Source organism: Centroberyx affinis, unplaced genomic scaffold (genome assembly GCF_046629955.1).
Source record: "Centroberyx affinis isolate AG114_WGS23_722 - 3 ecotype Tasmania unplaced genomic scaffold, CSIRO-AGI_Caff_v1 ptg003516l_1, whole genome shotgun sequence".
Taxonomy (NCBI): Eukaryota; Metazoa; Chordata; class Actinopteri; order Beryciformes; family Berycidae; genus Centroberyx; species Centroberyx affinis.
This window is the reverse complement of record NW_027281462.1, coordinates 49778-73573: the sequence shown is the minus strand read 5'-3', so window position 1 is coordinate 73573 and position 23796 is coordinate 49778. Positions and strand designations below refer to the sequence as shown.

Sequence of the window (23796 nt, the reverse complement as noted above, 5' to 3'; positions counted from 1 at the left end):
TTTTTACAGTGGCTGGCAAGTGTGACTATTTGGCCAGCTTCTTTGGCTGGCTCAATTGGGAGATTCTAAAAGATGTATTTGTTTGGTGGTTGGCAACTTTTAGAATCCATCAGTTGCCGTGGCAGAAGAACAAAAACAGTTAAGGTGGGGTTTACTGCGTTGGGACGATTCAGGCGGTGTGAAGCACAGAGAAGACTACGAAATTAGTTTTGGGACAGTCTGAATGTTCTGGCACTCCCTGTATTGTCCCATGGGCCTGAACCGCACCGATCTGACTCTCCACTTTGCCCAAATCTGCTTCTTTGTTGAAAGCTCATGACTAGTGGATCATGTGTTGTGGTTATTTGCAGGGAAAAGAGCGTTCAGAGAGTTTTCATTGATGTTTCTTTTAATTCATTTATAATGGAGAATTCAGTTCTTCAATGTTTTTTTTCCCCCAATAATATGTCCAGGTATTTGTGTGATCGCATCATTGGAGTCCCTAAGCATCAACGCTACTGATGGTTATTCTTATGATTTCCAGTGCAGTTGAACTCCACACAGGCATGCACACACACACACACACACACACACACACACACACACACACACACACACCAGGGAAGGCAGATCGATAGCGAAGATCACTATAAAGACAGTTAGCAAAGATCCCAATGTTTCCTCCCCTGATTGGCTGAGACTGTCTGTGAGAGGGGGGGGCTGGGGAGGGGGGAAGTGTGTGTGATGTGTGTGTGTGTGTGTGTGTTAGGGGGGGGTCTCATTGATTGACAAAGACCTTTCTGCTCCCGATCCAACCATCTCCATCCACCCCTTCAGTCTAATAATGGTAGAATAATCACTGGAGCTGTTAGCTGATAAATGACTGGCCTCTGAGTGTGTGTGTGTGTGTGAGTGTGTGTGTGTGTGTGTATCGGGGGGCGTCCTCAGGTCTCCAGCAGGACAGATGAATAACAGAATGAGGAGGCTGGTGGGGCGGCCGAGCTCAGCATTATTAGGACTAATGGACTCTCTCTCTCTTTCTTTCTCGCTCTTTCTCTTGCTCTCTCGCTCTCTCACTCTCTCTTCTCCCCATCTCTCACTTCTCCCTGTCTCTCTCTTCATCTCTCTGTCTATAGTGTACTGGTGGGTGTAGTTTACCATACATCAATGGAGTTGGCCTTACAAAGTTCACTGACTGCTCTGGTATTTAGTTATAACAGTGGAGAACAGGAGTAAATACTGGCTCTAGATCCAAACTGGTTTCAGTTCCTAATCCCAGTATCAGTCCCAGTAGCACTTATGGGGTTAAAGTCTAATATTTGACCTTTTCCGGGTCTTGAAAAGTTTGGATGTTGAACAAAAAGTCAGGCAAGTGTGGGAAAATACTGTTCACTGATGTCATTTCACACATTGCGACATTTGTTGTTTCGAAGAATATGTCCCATTGAAGACAAACCACAATCTTCATAATCTCTTAAGAAATGCATGTGTAGAATGCATGTAAAATATGGAAGTTTGAAATGGAAAATGTGCCTGAAGTAGTGTTTGATGTGGGTATTTTTGGATCTGATATTTTTTTTGCTGATATTCAGTATCTTTCATGCCCAAAAACATCAAAAATTTCAAAATTATTCAGGGTTTCCCCTACAAATTTTGTTTGTGTAAAAGAAAACCATGCGACACTAAAACTCTTCTTTGAAACCCATTTTTGTGATTTTTGTTTTTTTTTGCTTTCAGACATTAATAACATCTGGACAGGGACTGCAAAGTCTTTTTTGGGCATGTTTACAGAAATGTTTATTAATGTGTATTGTCCTTGTCCAATAAACTAATAAATAACTAATAAACTTTCAATATCGAACTGTTCTTAACAGTTTTTTGGTGTGGAATGAAGTTTGGTACAAAAATCAGCCATCTTTATTATGATGCTTGTTGGTGTTCATCATGCATTGACAGTAACACTTTGTTTGGTGTGTGTGTGTGTGTGTGTGTGTGTGTGTGTGTGTGTGTGTGTGTGTGTGTGTGTGTGTGTGTGTGTGTGTGTGTGTGTGTGTGTGTGTGTGTGTGTGTGTGTGTGTGTGTGTGTGTGTGTGTGTGTGTGTGTGTGTGCGGTGCAGTTGCCCAGAAGATCGTGGCCACCAGGAAGAAGCAGCAGTTGTCCATCGGGCCGTGCAAGTCGCTCCCCAACTCGCCCAGCCACTCGTCCGTCTGCTCCACCCAGGTGTCCGCTGTGCACATCAGCCAGGTCAGAGCACGCACACACACACACACACACACACACACACACACACACTGATGTTATCTGTTATTGATTATTGGCTGTGTTAACAGTTATTGTTATTGCAGAGAAGTAGAAGTTACTACTTTCTGAACATAAAACTATGATTTGGACACACGCAAAGTCTCTTTTTCTGCCTCATACAAAAGCAGAGACACACTATAACACATGTTGACATAATTACACACACACACACACACACACACCCACACACACAGACATCCATGGAACACATGCTTACATGTACACACAAATCCACTCATGAAAAATCTGCATACACAAACTATACACACACTAGTAACTGCTATTCATGTTAACACACACACTATCCCATATTTATAAAGAACTCCTGAAGTGCAGAGTTGTTTGCAGTCTCATACACTATAAACACACACACACACACACACACACACACCCTCCCTCCCTGTGTGTAGCTGAGCTCTCAGCTCTCCATCAGTGTGCCCGGCGGCTCCAGGCCGTTAAGCCGTTCGATCCGCACCACTCAATCCCCCATCGATTTCTCATTAAAAAGGCATCATTCAGCGTGTCTGTACAGCGCCGCCGCGTCCCCCGAGAGCCGAGTTTATCTTCCTCTGCCTCCGCAAAATGGCCCTCGGTGCGTCTTTAGCCCTCGCCGATTACTGTCACGTGAACCCCGCCTCGCCCCGCGCCGAGGAAAACACCGATCACACCGATTAGACTTTGAACACATCGGAAAGACTGGAAACTTTTTTTTTAATCCAAGGCAGTGGCTGGTAAATCCCTAAATTTCACCAGCCAGCTAGACCTCCAGACGAGCGGTTTCATTACAAAACAACAAATGAATTAATTTGGAAAACTCCCTGAACTTCAAAACTCACAGTCACATTTCAGCAACAGATGATTCCATCCATTTTGTAAGCAAGGTTCTTGGGATTACGCTAAACATTTACAGTAACTCATAATGTGCTTCACTTTCATGCCAGCAATTATTCTGCAGATTGTACCAGAAGGTGGATTTCCAGGGTTAGGGGAATTTTGAGAAGTTACTGTATATTGAAAATCAGGGAATTTGATAAATTCTTTGAGAAAGTCAGGAAATTTCAGGGAATTTTAGAAATGGGTCACTTTACAGGAATATAGCAGAATGAATATTCCAACTTGTTTCACACAGTCATTGCATTAGATCAGGTTTCCCACATGCCTTGGAAATCCTTGAAAGTTTGTGGATTTGTGAAAAAAAATAAAATAAATGAATGGATGGCCTTGAAAAAACATGATTTTTTATTCAAATATAGTTACCAAATTCATCAGTAGGCCTTGAATCTCTGGATCAAGACTTCCCAGGTTTAACATGAAGGATTTCACCATGAGTCTAATTCTGTGACCGGTTTTTACGCCAAAACGTGACCATGTGGAGCCGCTGAATTCCACCACACAAGTCCTTGAATTCGCTTTACAAGTGGTTGTGGGAATGCAGTTAGATGGTTTTCAGCCCATTGTAGGGGGAAACCAGACTGTTGTCATGGAAAAAAAGTCATGGAGTTCTACATCAGCGCTAAAGGAATAAAACTCCTCAAACACTCCCAGAAGTCCCGGTCCCAGTTTTTACACTCCTTCCAGCCAAATGGACATAAGTGATCCTTAAAATGATTGTTGTTTACCTGCCAATGTGGCTGGTACAGTACGCAAAGTTACCAGCCACAGCTACAATGTTCCAGCATTCGGAAGACGGTTGGTGTAAAATAATACTAAAATCTATTCTCCAACCCGTCCCGACCCCCCCCCCCCCCTCCTCCATGCAGACCAGTAACGGTGGGGGCAGCCTGAGCGACTACTCGTCGTCGGTCCCCTCCACGCCCAGCACCAGCCAGAAGGAGCTCCGCATCGACGTCCCGCAGACCACCAACACACCCACACCCGTCCGCAAGCAGTCCAAACGCCGCTCCAACCTCTTCACCGTGAGTCTCACACACACACACACACACACACACACACACACACACACACACACACACACAATCAAATGAGGTTTTATTCCAAAATTATGTTTATTTTGGGGGGGGAAATGGTTGCATGGTTCCTACACAGGTCTTGGAAGTTTGGAAAAGTGTTGACAATGAATCTGATCACATATTAGAATCATCAATTATTGTATGAATCATCACATATTAGCTGCACACATATCCCACATATAGTTTAGGAATGAGTTTGTTAAACACTCAAATTGCAACATGATGTATGTATGAATGTTATGGTTTGACTGATATGGGTCGATACTGATATTCTTGAATTGAAGCTGCTGATATTTTGTGCCAATATTCAATATCTTGAATTTTGTCAATTTTCATGCCTGGAAAAAAAATCCCAAAATACAAAGATTCAGTGATTTTCCCAGAATTTTTTTTACTTATTTGGAATCTGATCTAAACGTCTCATCACTAATATCAATTCAGGTAAAGGGCTTCCCATTGACAACCAGCTCAGTATTGATCAGTTATCCAATAAATATATAATCCATCATATTGGAGGTGGACGACACTGACTGGACCAGATCAGATTTTTACTAAAACACCGATAGCGGCCTGATATATCGACACACCAAGATGTCAGTCTAACTCTTAATGGATAATAATGATAATGATAAACTTATTTATATTGCACTTTTCAAAAACCATGATTTACAAAGTGCTTTACAGGGAAAATAGGAACAAAGGATTGTGGGATTATTATTATTGTTTTATCTCCTCCTCAGTCCCGGAAGGCCAGTGAGCCGGACAAGGACAAGAAAGGCCTGGAGGGACGAGCCGACAGCATCGGCAGTGGAAGAGCCATCCCCATTAAACAGGTGAGACTCTGGTTCTGGGCCTGTGATCCAGATCTGAGACCCCCCCCCCCCCCCCCCCCCCCCCCCCCCTCTCTCTCTCTTTCTCCTTCTCCCTCTCTTCCGTCTCTCCTCTCTCTCTGTTTGATGCCCCGGCCTTGATTAACAGCGAAAGCACACACTTGACATCAATTAGAGCGAGGGGTTCTCCCGGGTCCTCAAATGAGATCATTAGGATAAGGAGTGGGAAGGGATTTCGCGATCACTCCCTCCGTTCTCTCTTTCTCTCCCTCTTTTCTTCCACCCCCCCCCCCCTCCCTCCGTCTACTTCATCCCTCGCTTCATGTCAGGAGAAGAGTGTGAGAGAGAGAGAGAGAGAGGGGAAAGGCTGAGGAGGCCTAATGAAGTGAGCTCTGCTGGCTGGCATATGGACTCTCTCTCTCTCTCTCTCTCTCTCTCTCTCTCTCTCTCTCTCTCTCTCTCTCTCTCTCTCTCTCTCTCTCTCTCTCTCTCTCCTTTTCAAAGCTGCTTCCTCTCGCTTTTCTTCCTGCATGTAGCCTGAGCTCTTTGATTGGGCCGTCGGCAGGGGGGTTCAGAGGAAGAAAAGAACAAGAAGAAGAAGAAGACAGGGAGGGCTACTAAAGCGACGAACATCTCAACAACACCCCCCCCCCCCCACACACACACACACACACACAAACACACACACACACACCACCTCCCCCCACCCCCCCACCCGCCTTCCCGCTGTGATGGCAGGGAGAATATCTGAGTCGGCTCTTAATTTGTCGTAAACAAGCGCCCCTCGTGTTGGATCAGCGGTGGGTGGGACGGCGAGGGGTGGGTGGGGGTAAGAGAGGTTGCAGAAGGAGGGGGTGTGTGTGTGTGTGTGTGTGGGGGGGGGGGGGGGGGTCGAGAGGAATCTCCTGCACGCTCCAGCCACAACGCCGACAAGGAAATCAGGCAATTAGCGGGCGCTAATCGCGGCCCCTCATGTCAGCGCCGCGGCCTCGTTTGTAATCTCCTAATGAACAAATCGCATCTCTGATTAGGGGCCGCCTCGCCGAGAGAGAGAGAGACATAGAGAGAGAGAAGGAGGGAGAGAGAGAGAGAGAGAGACATGTGCCGTTGCTGGTGTTTCTGTTGGGGTCGGTGTTTAAGGAGGACCCCGCTGTGACAACGCAGCGGAGAGGCCGGTAATTGCCGCCGCTCGCCGTGTTTGTGCCGCCGGAGCCGCTCGCCAAGGTTTCCCTCTCCAGCTCCCAGCTGCCCCGGCGGCTTCAAACACACTGCTGCTGCTGCTGCTGCTGCTGCTGCTACTGCTGCTGGGATTTTAATGCAGCCGCGGAGCTCTGGGGGTCATTTCAGTTTTGGTCTCGCGTCAGTCTGGGTGTTGGTCCTGTTATCTTGGTTTGAGTGCAGGTTGCTGTGCTAAAACACATTGGATAGTTCATCATAATGAAAGAATTAACCCTGAGCATGAAGGGCTTCATTTTTTAAGAAGAAAGAAGAATTTTAGCTGAAATCTGCTGTTCCCCATTCCCCAACTGTGCCATTTACGAATGGTATAAGCCATCAAAATATATTCTTGATTCTGCATCTTTCTTCTCTTCATGTCAAACTGGCTGCTCCCTCTCCCTAGGTGACAGTGGCTGTAGTTTATGCTGCGTTCACATGATGCGGGAATAATTGTTGGAGAGACTCAGTGGCTCAAAGCAGCAACTTGGGATGTGATGGAGTTAATTCATAATTTTCAATCCTCTTCTGCTCATCCTTCGAACCAAAGTTAACCCTTTCCCTTACTGGAGTTAGGTTTTGAATAATTATCATTAAAAAATTACTAGATATACGCTTTTAAACACTGTTTTTTCAGATTTTCTTTCTGGGGAAGCAACCCTCCAACTGTATGTGCCTTTGGGTTTTGTCACGTTTTTGACCCCTGATATGGATCTCCTGTAAAATGTAAATGAATACAGAAGAGATATATCCACCATTTAGTTAAAGTGACACCTACTCTTACAAAATGATAAAGAGCACAAATGTGAAACAAATGTCGGTGCTTTTTAAACAATAGTCGGTGACTTAACTCCTTGGTTTACAAAATTTAAAAAAAAATTAAATATCACTTTGGCAGTAGATCTCCTCTTCTTCCCCCTCATCATTATCAGCTCAGCCTCTCCTCTGATAAGAGCCGGACATTAATCAGTGGATTAACGTCAGTCCGCTCTGCAGGAAACGGCGTTCTGTTACACGGCGTTGCATTACGGTCACCGCCTTATGTAATTGAGGGGTTATGCAATGTTTGCCGTGCGTCTTGTCTGTGTGAGCGATGACACGGCTGGAAGTGTCGTGGAGAAGGAAACCCACGCAGCTTGTTAACACCACAGACTGATATGGCCTCAGTGTGTGGCTGATGATGCTGACGATGATGATGATGATGATGTAGATTCATTCACCGCTGTGTGTTTATTCAGCGTCTAACATGCGTTCCACGTCATGCTTCTACGTTAGATTTCAAGTGAGAATATAACTTCATGTGCATTTTACATGAAAGCCAATGGGAAGCAGACAGAAAAAAGACAGAAATCACCGTCTTTGGACAAAGTGCTGCACCTGACTTCTTTTCAGGCAGAGCAGACTCTTCCTAAAGTTAAGATCAGTTCAGCGTTTTACTTTTAGAGTCACAAGAAGACGGTTTGACAGATATGCAAGCAGCTGAAGGTTTACAGCAACAACTGGAATGAAAATGGAGAGAGAGAATCGGTAGAAAAGTTGGTAGCAGTTGTTACTGTGTTGAAAATGGAGAAAGTAGCGGTAGTAAGGTTGGTAGCAGCTGTTATTTGTATTTTAAATGGAGAAACTAGGAGTAGAAAAGGTGAAAATAGTTGCTATTCTGAACATAAAGCAGTTTCATGTGATCTACATTGTCTCATTATTCCTTATCTTTAAAAAAAAAGTAGATATAACTAGGGTTGGGGCGATTGAACAGATTTACCTGTGATTGTTGATGGATCCGTCTGCAGTGGAAATTCCGTTGCTGATTTTTTTGCCGATTTAAATTACCTTGATCTTTGGTAATTTAAAATGTAGCCCAGTGCAAGACACTCAAAGGGAAGCGCACACAGGGACAAAAATTACACTCAAGTTGATGGAAAATGTATTTTTAGCGTAAACACAGCCAACACGTCCCGCAGCCTTCCTCAGGCTCTGCTGCTTCTGTCCCATTTGAGTTTCCTGTATTGCTTCTTGTTGGGAATTCACTGCCACCTCTCACTGGTTCAGCAGTTTGTTTTCTTGACTCTCAGGACTTATTCTATGATTTTAAATGTAAAAACGCACCTTCTGTAAAAGAATTTCAAAGCTCTTTACGCTGCACACATTTGCAAAAGCATCTAGTCCAGAGCTCCACTGCTGCTAAAATAATCGACAAATACATCATGGATCAGCTGTACCTGTGATGATGATTGGTCAACAGGATTTACACTATCACCCAGTCCTACTGTCATCCAAATCAATAATCCTAACAGCTGTGGCTATTGGAAAACTCTCATTTTGTTGTGTCAAGCCGTGGCATCAGATGCTTATTTTTCAAGTGAACTGATCAAACTCGGACTAGTAAAGTCACACATTCGGCCTGGCCTGGCCTGGCATGGCCTGGCATGGCTCGGACATGTCAGCCCCCCCTCCACCCCCACCCCACACACACACACACACACACACACACACACACACACACACACACACCTCCAGACCAGAATAGAGCAGAAGAGGCAAGCGCTTAGAGGCGCAGGACAGAGCTTCCTCCTTTTTTTGGAGGCGGATGCTAATTGATTTGATAGTTCCCTGTGGTCTCTCTCTCTCTCTCTCTCTCTCTCTCTCTCTCTCTCTCTCTCTCTCTCTCTCTCTCTCTCTCTCTCTCTCTCTCGCCAGCGGGAGAGCGTCTCGCCCCATCTCCCCTCCTGATCCTCAATGTCGGCAACAGGCTTGCCACACCGCAGACCTGCTCCCTAATTAGACTGTGTGTGTGTGTGTGTGTGTGTGTGTGTGTGTGTAACAGACAGTGAGTGTGTGTGAGAGAGATTGTGTGTATTTGAGTGTGTGTGTGCGAGAGAGAGTGGCTGTGTGTGTGTTGGGGGGGGCACTTCACATTCAAGGTTCAACTACCTTTTCCCCATTAGCGCTCCATTTGCACTCCATTTTACTTTCTACATGTGTGTGTGTGTGTGTGTGTGTCTACCTTCCTCCCATTAGCACCGTGTTCACACTTGGTTTTAATGAGACGGCCGTCTGACTCTTGCTCTCTCTCTCTCTCTCTCTCTCTCTCTCTCTCTCTCTCTCTCTCTCTCTCTCTCCACGCTCACCTTTTTGTCTCGCAACACACTCCGACACCAACTCCACCAGACATTTAATTACACTGCTAACAGACACAGTAGAGCAGAGTAGAGTAGAATAGAATAACATGGAATAGGACAGCATGGAACGGCCCGTATATGTGGAAATTTGCCTTTGGCTTCACTGTGGTAGAATTAAAACCTTACAAAAAAACAGAAATAACATAATCAAACACCACAAGACACAAGGACAACGTACTAGAGCTTCCAGTTCATATTTACAGCATAAAAAAAGAAAGACAGCATAAAAGCTTATAATTCATATTCCAGTTAACATTTAAAAACATATCCATAGCCTCAATTACATATTCCAGTTCACATTTACAAGTAACAATGTTTACAGTTCATATTTCAATTCATATTTACAAGTAACAATGTTTCCAGTTCATATTCCAGTTCATATCTACAAAGAAAAGCAACATAAAAGCTCACAGATCACATTCCAGTTCATATTTACAAAGGAAAACAACACTTTCCATTACATGTTCCAGTTCAGATTTACATGCAACAAAGTTTCCAGTTTATATTCCAGTTCATATTTACTAGTAACAGTTTCCAGTATATATTTCAGTTCATATTCACAATGAATAAAACATGATACCAGAGCTTCTAGTACATATCCCAGTTCTTATTTATAAAGATAGACAACATAACAGCTTGCAGATCATATTCCAGTTCATATTTACAAACAGAACAGAGCTTCCAGTACTTATTTACTAGAAAGCGCTGCAAGTGCAATTCCAGGTGTAGAGCTGGTGATAGAATTGTTAGAGACTGTGGTTAGGATTTCAGTAAGCTGACAGCATATGGTGATTAAATGAATGAAAGCGTCAGTATTGAGCAAAGGTGTAATGTGACAATCCCATCGCAGCCCTGTGTCTGTGGCGGTGTGTGTGTTGTGTTGTGTTGTGTTGTGTTGTATTGTGTTGTGTTGTGTTGTGGTGTGTGTGTGTTGTGTTGTGTTGTGGTGTGTGTGTTGTGTTGTGTTGTGTTGTGGTGTGTGTGTGTGTATGTTGTTGTGTTGGCGAGGAGCGGCACGGCGCTAATCTCTCTGGCAGATGTCTGAGTGTGTTAGGTCGGCCCGCCGCCTCGCCTCCTTGGCGGTCCGGCTGTAATCGCCGGGCGGTTAATCACGCCAGGCTGATGAGGATGTTACTGGAGTCGGTGTCAAAAGGGCTGCAGTCAGCGGACAGAGTGGACAGCTGCACCATTACTGACTACCATCATCATCCTCATTTATTCTGCAAGATACTGAGATAATAACAAAATGATTCTCCTGCTTTTTCCTGTTTTCTTATATGAACATCTTGACTATTTTCAACTACACCGGGTGTTTTAAACTGGTAAACCAAGGATTTGTTTTGTTATTTAGTCTCACTGCACTTCCCAGAGATCACCTGTCAATCAAACAGTGTGGGCGGGGCTTGTGTTTTCTGTCGATCCAGTTTGAGTGTCTGTAGGCGGCGCTCTTTTCTTTTCTGTTCAGCCATGGCGGCTATCGCTGCTCATGCTAACTACCCAGTTCTTGTGTATTACATGTGTGTGTGTATGTGTTAGAGAGAAAGGGGTGGAGTGTGTGAGTGTGTGTGTGTGTGTACCCATATTCGAGTGTGTGACTGAATTCATACAGTTGTCCATCTTCTTCACTATCCAGTGCCACTCATCCCATGTCTAGTTTATTTATACGTGTGTGTATACTTGTATCTGTGTGTATCTATTTTTGAGTGTGTGTCCATCTCTCTCTCTCTCTCCGCTGTGCCACTTGTCCCTCTACCTCGTTCGCCCGCCGTCGGTCCTGATCTCATTAGAGAGACTCGCTCCGACTCCACCACTCAAGGTGACGACGCTTCTCGCCGCTCTCGCCTCCCGTAAAGGCTTTGTTAAAGGAGAACGCCTTCATTAAGAGTCCAGCGCTCATTAAAACCACACACACACACACACACACACACACACACACACACACACACACACAGAGGCCGGGCCCTGGTGAGTCCGGCTGCTGGCGGACCCGGTCGGCTCTAATGAGAGCGGGGCGGGCTTCCACTCTGGGGCAATTAGCCAGCCCAAAGCCACAGCTACACACACACACACCACACACACACACACACACACACGTGGACAGGCAGCAGACAACACAGACCTAAACACACTATATACAGATAAATGCACACATCATATACACAAAAACATATACACAAACACGCCATACAAGCATGACATGACACACACACTTACTCACATAATGACAGGGATACAAAGACACAAACACAGACATATATCCCTTAGCGAGACACACACACGCATACACACACACACACATCCGCACACCCAGGCCCGTAATGGGTGAGTTAACGTGTGTGTGGGCGGGATAAGGTCAGATGTGTCACGTAGCCACTCATGCTGCGCCGTCGTAATCCCCTCCGAACAACGCCTCCTTCACCACGGCCTCAGCGCTGATGAGGGTTTAGACGCTCAAGAGACCCCTCTGAAGAGTCGGGGTACGGGTTTAGCTTTTCTGGTAGGTAGAGATGATAAAAACTGGACATATACACTGTGAGGTGAGACAGTGAAACCGCAAGTGGCTTATACAACTGAAAAAAGAGCAAAGAGAAATCAAAACGGCAAACGGAGATGCAGGCAAATTGAGTAACAGAAAATAAGATAACAGCAAAACTGGTACAAGTGGTAATAAACACTAAAAATCAACAAAATGTGATGCGAATGGAGAATGGTACCAAAACAACAAAATGCATAAATAACAAATAAGGGAAATTAAAGTAAAAGAGCCCCTCGATTTGATGTGTCAGTGGGTTTTGGCTACAGCTCTTTGAAGTTGTAGAAATGATTACAAACAAAAAACAGTAGGAGATACACTCTGTCGAAGAGAAATATCTCCGTCCCAAAAGAAAAGAAGCAAAGAAAAATCAAGATAACAAATAAGATTAATTGGGTAACGACCTAAAATCATTTCAAAACCGGTAATGGTACCAATACTATGACAGGAGAATGGTACAAAAACAGCAAAATGCATGAATAACAAATAAGGGAATTCAATTAAAGTAAAAGAGCCCTTAAATGTTGAGGTTTCGGTGGTTTTGGCTGTAGTTTGGAGGCCTTTCTTTGAAACCTTGTTGAAGTTGCTCCTAACAATTTTCCCTGACGGTCATTTTATGATGTCCAGGTCCTGAAAAGTTGGACCTGGAAAAAAGCTAAAAAAAATAAATAAATAAAAATACACAGACCCAGACCAACTGTCACTTCACAAATTCAGATATCTGTTGTGAAGAATACTCTTCAGCTGTAGAGTGAGATGGCCCTGCAGACAGTCCAGTTTCTCAGCCACTATCTGCATACATCATATGAAACACCGTCCAAAATCCTCAAATCCAGTCAGCAAACTAAGGTCTATAAGTAAGAATGGAATTATGAAATGCAAAATGTGTAGGAACCCCGTCTAACAGGTTCATCCAAAGGTCAGGCACTTTCTCCACTCACCTCTACACAAACTTTGTACCGCACTTCCCATTCCCAGAGTAAGTGGATTTAATTATCCCAGCAGTATAATTTAGCCAAATTTCCCTCTATAAACACAAGTCTAGTCAGATTTAATGTGTTCGTTATAATAAACTATCCAGGGGGCAACGTTTTAGCACTGCAACCTGCACCAGAACCAAAACAGGGACACATGTGGAGCTGAAACTAAATTGACCCCCCACGATGCACCAGTGCCACATAAAATCACAGAGGAAACACTGGTTGTACATGTAGCTGATTGGTTGCTGTTTTTTTTCTTCTGTTTCCTTGAAGTGAGCGGATGCGGCCAGCTTTGTTTACAGAGGCTGTTGACGGCGCGGGGCTCCTCCGACATCTGCTCCGCGCCGCTAATTAGCCGATAATTACCGGAGAGAGAGACGCTCGCACATGTCTCTGTCAAGCGCCTGACCAAGGCACTTTGAAACCAACATTCTAACAAATTAATTTCCTCCGCCGCAGCAGCATCGCCGCTGGGACCGCGGACAGACTGGAGATGTGTTTTTTTTTTTTTCTAAACCTTTATTTACCCAGGGAAGGTTGACTGAGCACCATGGTCTCTTTCCACACCGCCGTGAGTTTCACAGATTCCCACCTGGGAATCTTCTACTGCTGGCCACTGAGCAGTTCTACTAGAGAGATTTGGGGGTTAAGCTCCTTGCTCAAGGCCTCCTCAGTGATAGTTAATGAGAGAGGGAAGAGTGTTTCGAATTCACTTTCCCCCGCCTAGATTTTCCCAGATGGTTAAGGGGATTCACACTGGCGACCTTGCAATCACAATCCCGCTCGGACAGATTTTGAAGGATCAGAGAGGTGAAACGGTAATTGATGCTGACATGGATTCAGATTAGAAGTTTACTGTCCTCATTAGAGAACGGTCTTTTTGGTAATGGTGCCCCCTCGTGCTCTGAATTGTCGCCTTAGTTGGAGGCTGTACCAGCAGCTAAACTAGGCCTCAGCAAAAAGCCTCAGGATCATGGGAAGAGCAAGGCACTAACACTGCCAGGGTTAGGGGTTCAATTCCCACTGCGGTACTCTAAGGTACTTTGGGTAAAAAACACCCACCAAACGGCGTGTATTATCCCTGACCTCTAACCACACGACCTCCTACTGTAAACGGACAATTGCTTTGCCCGCTTTGTCTTTTCCCGCGGTTCCTTTCTGCATTGTGTCAGACTCTCCGGTACTTGCAGAAGTCTCAAGGCTTTGGACGGGTTCTTTTGTGGAGGAGCTGATTAGTGTCGTGGTTGTAATTGCCTCTCGCGGGGTTGCAGACGAGCGCGGGGCTGGGTGGTTTTGACAAGTCTACTCGTCCCCCCTCGGCGCCGGGCGCTTTGTAAGGAGTTAAATTGGATGGTTAATTCGGGTGTTATTTACCCTGTAATTCATTAGTTTCGCCCCGCCATTGGCAGCGGGCAGGCTGTAATTTCACGCTTCGCAATAAAAGATGTCTCATAATCTGCTTCATTTAGCAGCCAAAGAATTTAATGAAATTAACTGCGGCCCTAATTAAGACGGTGAATATTAAAGACCTGCTATCAAGCCTTTAACGAGGGTGACACGATCCGCCTTCCGCCGGATTGGAAAAATATCATTTCCCTGGGAAAGGTTGTCACCGCTCGGAGCCATTTTGGCCATGATGACATTTTTGTCATGCACACTAACCCCTGGAAATTAGATTTTTCGGGGGGGGTGGGGGAGGTGGAGGATGTGTGGCGGGGGGGGGGGGGGGGATGTCTTTCCCTTTTTAGTTTGAGAAATAATTAAAACAAGGAACACAGGCGTCAATCAAAGAGCATTTTTAGATTGTGCTCATTACGTCTCGCCATGGCGGTCTCAGCGGAGTGCTAGAGTGTTTGTTTGGCGCTGGGGTGTTGCTCCGAGCTCGCTGGAAGTGTCCCCGTGGTAGCTTTGTTGTTTTATGGTGTGTGTTTCGTGTGTGTGTGTGTTTGTGTTCCGGTGTGCGTTTCGGTGTGTGTTGCGTGCACTTGTCTGATGTGAAGCCGGACAAAAGCAATCAGCGCTGACCTAAGGGTCTTTCGCAGAGGAACAGGGGAGCATGTTTCCCTCCACATCCTCTCTATCCGCCCTCTCTTATTGTCAGAGCCGTGCGAGGGGCGAGGTTTTTTATCCGCTAATGAATTGAGACTGCTGAAGTAAGGTTTGGATAATTGAGTTTCTAATTAATTACCCAGAACTCTTATCAGATAAATCAGTGGCAGGGGGGTGGGGGGGGGGCTCCTCTTCAACCCCCCTCTTCTTCGTTGGTGTTTTATTTGATCTGGTGTACGTCCTTCTCCCCTGGGCCTGCCCTTCCCTGTCCTTGCCTCATCAACGCCGACCTTGTCATTGAGACTGTGACTGATGCCGGTGCCTGTCTGTCTGTTTGTGTGTGTGTGTGTGTGTGTGTGTGTGTTGATGTTACGTGTGTGTTCACTTCCATGTGTTTGTGGCCTTGTGTGCATTGTAGTTCAGCATCCCTGTCAGTTATTGAAAAAGTCATTGTTATCTAAGATTTGGGTCAACTGTGACATTTCTTACGTAGGGTAAGAAAGTTATCCATCCATTGGTTCCTATGGTTGGTGATGCTAGACTTTGCTGAAATGACCATTTAAATGATGGTTGTTTGCCTGCCACAGTGACAGGTAGAATAGACAAACGGACCAACCACAGCAGAAACTTATCCAGCATTTGTCTGCAGGTAATTTCCCACCCAGGTGATGTTTATCCTGGTGTGTGTCACATAGCAACAATCTCTTTCCCCCCTTTTCCGTCTGGCTTTTTGTCTTCTCAGAGCAGCCGCGCCACTTGCCCTGATTAGGGAAGTGAACATTTTACCAACCTGACTGCAATCTCACACACCGACTCAATACACCCCGACAAAACACACACACACTCCTCTGTCTGCGAGGATGATGGATGACCTGCGATCGCTCCTCAGGCCGGATCAGATGGCCGTCGCGATAGAGGAGGCATCCGGCGCTCCGTCAGGCTAGCGCCATTCCTACCACAGCTCGCCCGTCACCACCCCCACCTATCCCTGCTGTCGGCTCACCTCATGAGTTTGGGGGGGGTGACACCTCTAATTTAGCCCCCTTGCTCTCTGGGGACACGCAAGAACAAAAGGACCCCGGCCCCTTGAGATCATCCTGTTCTGTGGAGGTTTTGTCCACGTCTTCCCGGAGATAGCGCCTGCCCCGTATCTCCTAAATGGGCCGCTGTCAGGCCCTTCAAGAGACCCGGGGAGAGTCCATTGTCTGAGGAAAATAGGGGGGTGATTGAGTGATTAGAGAGTAGATTAGTCTGTATCAATAGATGGGAAGCCTGCCGGAGTAAACGAACCCCAGAAAAAGTTCCTTTATCAGAAGGTTTGTTTACAGCCGCATCACTACCGCTCTGGAAAGCAGTACCAATTGTCTTTTGGAAGATGTTTGTATGGTAAGGAGGGATGGGATTTTTATTTTTTATTTTTTTTAAGGATTTCAATACAGTTTTGAATCCTTTCTTTGTCTCCATAAGGGAAATGAAGTTTGGACACAGGATAGATAACAAATTACCAAAGCGATTCCCATTTTTGGACATACTATATATTTCCCGTTCATTAATAACAGGAGATTTTCATTCTTTCTGTGTTCCCGATCACATCTTTGGTTCAGTTCAACATTTCTCTTATAAGATGGACACCGCCTGAGTGTCTATTGTGGTCTTTCATCAGGAACCCTCAGGTATGAACCTCAGTCATGCCCTTGAACAGTTTCGGATGCGTTCGGTCTAACGAATGACTTCATCTCTTCACCCCCCAAGCTAGCGACCTTTTCCTAAGCACTACCCCACAATACTTCACCGGGGCGGGGAAGTGTCTGGGCGCTGGGGAAGAGGGAGTATGTCCGGGGGATTTACTTATTTCAGGAGTTCAGTTTTTTTGGACATATAACTCCCATTAATTCCTAAAGGGAGATTCTTGATTCCCGGTTCTTTTCCTGTCTTTTTTCCGTTCCTCATCACATTCCTGGTTCAGTCCAACTTCATACATATAACATGGACTCTGTCTCTTCATTATGTTCTTTAAAGGAGAACCCTCAACTGTGAACCTCAGTGATGCCCTTGGACGTTTTCGGATGCGTTGCCTAACGAATGACTTCATCTCCTCGCCCCCCAAGCTAGCGACCTTTTCCTAAGCACTACCCCACAATACTTCACCGGGGCGGGGAAGTGCCTCGCTACAGCGGAGGAGAGAGTATATCTGGGGATGTATTATCTCCCCCATTTATTTTCCCATGTGGAGACCTTGTGAGCTGTCATGGCCCCACCCCCCGAAGGAAAATAAGAGGCGACGTGTGTGTCACGGAGCCCGGGGAGGTGAATAATGAAAGATATTACCCATCAGGAGGATTCGACGCGGCGTTCAATTAGCTTCCCCTCGCGCAAACTGATCGCTTGTCATCCCCGCGATGGATGGCCAAAATTAATTCGCTGACTTCTCCCTCCCCAAATAACCAGGTTTGGATGTGCGGTGTAAGAAATTTGGCTCACCCCTCAGTTTTGTGCAGTCCAGGCCTGCAGTGCTGGAGATGCATCAACCATCCACTTCACCATCCTTCTAGGATCCTTGCTTCTCATTCACACTCCCTTACCTGCCCACTTTGTCAACATCACTTTTAATCTTATACCCTCCTAATACCAGTATTTTTTTACCTCATAACAATATATATAGTGTAATGGTTTTAGAGTTCTTGCTATAACTTGCTATACTTGTGCAAAGGTACAGAATCTTAAGGAGTACGACTCGCAAATGAATAGCAAGGCTTTTTGTACATTTCTCAACCAATTCTAACTTAGAAGATAGTTATTTTTTTTACAAGATAGATGTTAACACTGAAGAACCACAATATCAGCAGACCTTTTACCTCAAATGCTCGTATTTACCTTATGGTCTTGGAATTCTTGCATCCAGTGCTCTACCGATCTCTAATGTCTAATTTGTCATTTGTTTATAGTGGTTTGTCCAATCTTTTGTTTAATATTGGTTTTAGGATTCAGCATATGAATCGTATTAATTGGGGCCTCCTCTTGCTAAAATGGTTGACTGTTGAGTTGTTAACATTAGTTGACTGCAGTTTTAGCGAGGGTTAAGGATAAAACTACTCAGTACATATTGTATGAAGTTTTTCTTGAACATTGTAAGGACATTTCTAGCATCAGAACAGTATTCATTCATAGGTATTGATCTCAGCAAACTCTAGATGTCAAGATCAGTTTGCGTGATTGAGTGTATTTCCTGAGGGACAGTGATGTGCTACAACTTTGCAGATTTGTCTATTAAATGAGATATTCGGTAATTTGATTAAATCCCAGGAGTACTAGCTGACCTAAAATTTCTTAATTGCGTTCATCCCTAATGCAAAACCACACATGGACACTCATCCTCGCTCGCTCACTGTCACTCTCTCCTCTCTCCTGCTGCTACTCTCTCTCTCTCTCTCTCTCTCTCTCCTCTCTCTCTCTCTCTCTCTCTCTCTCTCTCTCTCTCTCTTCTCTCTGCGGTCATGCAGAACGCCTGGAAACATGTTGGCGTTCGCTCACTAACAGGCAGTAATGGATGATCAGCTGGCCTGACAGCTGCACGGCTGCCGGCAGCTTTCACTTCAGAGCATTAGGAAGCTCGTCAAGTCGCGTTTAGCGCACAACGGGGAACCCCTGTTGTTCCAGCCGCGCACACACACACACACATACACACACACTGTTTTACTTCCTCTGGAGACGAGCTTAAATTACCGGGTTCACTGGCAAAGGTGTACACAACCCCAGGTTTCAGGCCTGAACCTCTATTTAATCTTGAACTGATGGTGCCCTCCATACCCGGTTCTTCTTCTGTTTATTACAAACAAACTGTTGTCGCTGCTGTCGGAAACATAAAACGCATCACTTCCGGTGCGCCACGGGATTTTTCCCAGGAAAGAGCTACCAGACACCGGCTGTTTAGAACGGTAAATGGAAAAGCTTTATGAACTGGATATAGGTTGAACCGCTATTGTGTTATATTGATCGGTGATAGGGAGTTTATAGGAAAATGCGGCAGAGTTATTACTTGAATATTGTTTTACCCAGAGATGGTGTCGTGGTTAAGGCTTCACCTCTAAAACCACAAATACCACTGCTGGTGTGAGACTGAATCCGGTTCAGTTCAGTACTTTATCGCCATCTCGACTTGATTGATTGCGATCTGCTCACTCACAATTTCTGCCGCTAGGGGTCTCTCCATGGATCAAAACAATAGCAAAAGACGTAGTTTGATGACGTCGTGAAGTAGCGTGGGATCATGGGAGTTTTTTTTAGGGGACAGGACAGCTTCGGCGACAGAACGCGCAGCAAACGGGAATGAATAATCGTGATCTGTCACAAGTGAGCAATAAAAACAATAGAATGAAAAAAACAACAGAGCGGCTAGAGCGGCTAGCTAGCTAGTTGGCCGACTGCCTTCCTCACTCTCTGACGGATCATCTGGTGTTTCCCGTGTTTCCCCGGAAGTTAGGGGGTAAAGGGGATATGACGCCATTGACAGGCGACCAAATGAAACGCACCGTTACCTTGAATAAAATTATGGATTTCTCTGGGTTTGAACATTGTTAGAAACATTTAGGATAATGTAAGTACACAACTCAAAAAAATATATAACATAGGTCTAGTCGTTTTAGATATTTTAATGCGGAAATGTTACATATTATACCTTTGAAACAGACAGAGAGGGGCAAGAATTGTTAAAATGAACCACACGACATAAAAACACTCAAAACACATAGAACACAAAGTAAGGCATAAGGTAGATGCAATAAAATACCATAACGGCAACGGCAAGTCGCCATAGTACGGCACCGTCTTCCAGCAAGAACCTTCTCTCATGTGTCTCCCTCTCAGGCTAATTAATGTTTCGATGAGGAGGAAAAAAGATGTGAAGTGTCGTGTGGAGGGCCGCCTTTTAACAAGCTAAGTGCTCTCCTGATACCACTTCACTGGTGTCTGCTACTAGAAGACTTTCCTCTCTTATGCTGCCTGGAACCTGGACAACCAGCAGTAGCTCAGACAGATCATCATCAATCACCATCGATAATTAGTTAATGAAACCTTACTAATGCATCTCATACATTTAGCGCGACTTAAAACATGTATTTGTCTTTTAAGTGTTTTATTACCGCAAAAGAAGGATAAATCAACCGAGACAAATTAGGTCTTTATCCACAAAATGTGAGACTCTCATCCCAGTTGTTGTATATTTTCACTTGGGAAAAGAAGCTTGTATTTAGGTTTTATCCCTCGCTCTCTCTCTCCCTCCCTCCCTCCCTCCCTTCTTCCACCCCGGTGAGGATGATGTATGGAGAATCCAGAAGCAGTTTATCAAAGCGGTTTATCCTGTTCCCTTATCGCACCCCAGAACCTGTCGACAGAGGACTCGGCTCTCTGTTGGGGAGGAAATCACTTCGACACTGTGAACGGATCTTGAGGCTTCGCTGTGGGTCACAAGAGCAAATTTCTATATTTATTATTGGATGGCTTTCAATGTAATGTCTTTTCACTTTTGTACCCATTATGTGCCGTTTGGTGTCCGCTTTATTTCCATGTGTTCTATTCTAGTCTATTCTAGTGTGGTCTACTCCAGTGATTCTCAACCTTTTTCATATCAAGGACCCCTAATTTAGTCCACATTAGGGCCACGGACCCCCATTTGATGAGATTTTGTCTCTCGGACCCAAATCTTAGAATATTTTTATTGTTAGGTATGATTTTGTCCAGAAATTTATGACTATCTGCATTGTAGGTAGAGAGATAACAGTGAAACTATGATCAATACAGTCATTCTTCGACATTCTCTAATTGTGTTAACTTCTTGTAAATGAAATAATGCTGAAGTTTAACAATTCATCAATTTGCTGGGGACCCCCCTGGAACCCCCTCAAGGACCCCCGGTGGTCCCCGGATCCCAGATTGAGAACCACTGGTCTACTCTACTTTTGAGACACTTTGTCAACACGGTCTTTTGCGCACCAGTCCAGGACTATATTACAGGCGGTGTAATTAGGATACGGGATAGTTTTGCTAAATGTTACATCATTACAGGGAGGTTACCGTTTTCCTCGTTCCTTATCACCTCCTCTTTGCATTGGACTCCCTCTCTGTCACTCTGAAGCTTCCCGCCGTCGTGTCACCGGCAATTACGCCGAATGTGCCGTCCCCGGTGGCGGCGGGGGGGGGGGGTCACCACGGGCCTCCCTCTTTTTGTCCGAGGACCACCGGCCGCCTTAATGAAAGTTGAGCGGTCGGGGCAGGCGGAGAGCAGGCCTCTGTCCATCAGCCGGCCTGTCCATCCTCCTCCCATCCCCCTCTTCTTCGGTGGTGCTACTGCCACCACACACACACACACACACACACACACACACACACACCACACACCCTCTTCAAGCCCTCTTTCACGGCTGGACTCTATTAATATCCTCTGTCGGAGTGTTAATGTTGTAGAGGTCCAGTGAAGTGACACGCGTGGCAGCCCGGCTGTAATTGCTAATCAGCGGACAGTTTTATCCCCCTCCGTCCACCGCCTCCCTCTACTCTCTCTCTCTCTCTCTCTCTCCCTCTCTCTCTCTCTCTCTCTCTCTCTCTCTCTCTCTCTCTCTCTCTCTCCCTCCCTCCCCCTCTCTCTCTCTCATCTCTTCTCTTTCTCTCTCATCCTTTTTTGATCTCCCTTGCTTCCTCTCTCACCCTTGTGCCTTCTTTCGCTCTTATTTCGATCTCTCTCGATAGCCTCCTCTCTCTCTCCCTCCCTCTATCTCTCTCTCTCTCTCTCTCTCTCTCTCTCTCTCTCTCTCTCGTTCGCCTAATGAATCTGGCTGAAATGAAGTGTGGGTGGGCGGTCGGCCTAAACGGTCAGTCAGCCGCGGCTGATGTGCGTAGGAGAGAGAGAGAGAGGGAACGAGATGGAGAGCGAGAAAACGAGTGTGAAACAGGGATGTTAACAGGCCTAGAGAAAAAAAAAAAAAAAAAAAAGAGTCAGAGAATTAACTAACTGCTGATTCCCTCCCTCCGCTCTCTTCTCGCCGCTCTCGTCCTTTCTGCTCTGGCGCAAATCTCTTGACGTTAAAATGTTGTTTTGGGGAGAAATTAACTGTTGGGCAAACTCTTATTTATTCCGTCTTTTGGTTTTAAGGTTGTTATCCACGGTCCGGGGCTTCAGAATGTAATTTGGCTCCGACTTTAAAAACGCCTCCGTGCACAAAGAGCGAGAACGTCAACTGCTAAGACGCTAAGCGCTGTAAAACACAGAGTTACAACGCCACGCTTCCATCAAAAGAGCTGAAATACGTTCGCTTTGTAGTTCGTAGGTCAGACGTAGCATTTAGGGCGTTAGGCATTATGCTCTTAGTCAACAGTGCCTTGACAACAGATCATATAACAACTTTTTGTGTTCCTAGAATATATATATATATAATGGAAGGTCCTGTCCTCACTAGAACGGCAATATAATTCTGCTGAAAGTACAGGCTGTAGGTCTTTGTAGAAATCCCCCTTTATGCATTTATCCTGCATCTGTCACATGCATTTCCTTCCAATATGGTGCTTTTTTATTTGTATTATTTTTTATTTAACCTTTATTTATCCAGGTTTACCATATCTCACAGCTCATTGTCTGTGGCTGTCATTTGAATATATTCACCTGCTAATTTATTACAATCACCTGTCTTTGCCGATGGAACAGAATACTATGAAAACAGTGGTAGTCGCTCTTGATGCGTCTAAACTGGATCTATCCTGCATTAGCACTGCATTTGAAGACAATCCTTGAATGTTACGCATCAGAACCGAATTAGTATAAAACAAATCTCTAGTTTCTCTCGACCAGCTAGGCACCAGATGATTCCTTGTCATTTCTCACATCTTAAAAGAGAGTAGAACTTGATATCTTTCCAGACGGTTCCTCTTGGGGATGGAGCCAAAGCGCAGGAGCAGTTCAGTCCAGCTTCAGTCAGAAGTAGGACTTGTGTGAAAGCTACATCCAGACACTGTGGTGCTCAACCTGTGCTCCTGTGTTGTCCTCCTCCACAGGGAATGCTGCTGAAGAGAAGCGGAAAATCGCTCAACAAGGAGTGGAAGAAGAAGTACGTCACGCTGTGCGACAACGGACTGCTCACCTACCACCCCAGCCTACATGTAAGTCTCACACACACACACACACACACACACACACACACACAGAGCTAAATTGTGAACATTTTAAAAAGATGAACTCTTTCAACTGAATTCGACTTTTTAACCTTTCAAGCTGAAGCAAACACACTTCCAAGAAAATTGACTTTTCTATTTCGGATTGCCGCCATTCCCGTGTTTTTCCGGTATTTTTATATAAGAAGGATTAAATTCCTTCCATGCCTATTCTCTCAGTACAAGCGGTTCTGTTAGATGAAGTTGGTAGTAATGTGTTGCAGTCAAAGTCCATTAGCAGAGCGCCGCGTTAAGCTAGCCGTTTGTTTTCCTGCCTCTTCCCTCCGCCGCCACACACACACACACACACACACACACACACACACAACTCTCATTACAAAACCTCTCTCTGATTGCTTATTAGACTCCACCGCTCTGGCAACCCGCCCTGACCTCTATCTGTCTCTCTGCTCGCTCTCGTCTCCCTCTCTCTCACACACACTCACACACACACCGAAATTAACCCACACACACATGCACAGATCCACACAAACACAGACATAAACGCACATGCAAACAGACACACACACATACTTGTATTACTATGGCTACTAATGGGCTGCTGT

The 23796-nt window shown here is 45.2% G+C and overlaps 1 protein-coding gene across 1 annotated transcript in view; it reads left to right on the top strand.

The window, feature by feature from the left end:
• The window catches only part of LOC139661330 (arf-GAP with GTPase, ANK repeat and PH domain-containing protein 1-like), a 62111-nt gene that overhangs the window by 3281 nt on the left and 35034 nt on the right, over nucleotides 1-23796 (top strand). The window contains 4 exon segments of the mRNA XM_071539770.1: nucleotides 2097-2224; nucleotides 4042-4197; nucleotides 4992-5084; nucleotides 23075-23179. Coding sequence (XP_071395871.1) covers nucleotides 2097-2224; nucleotides 4042-4197; nucleotides 4992-5084; nucleotides 23075-23179 — 482 coding nt within the window.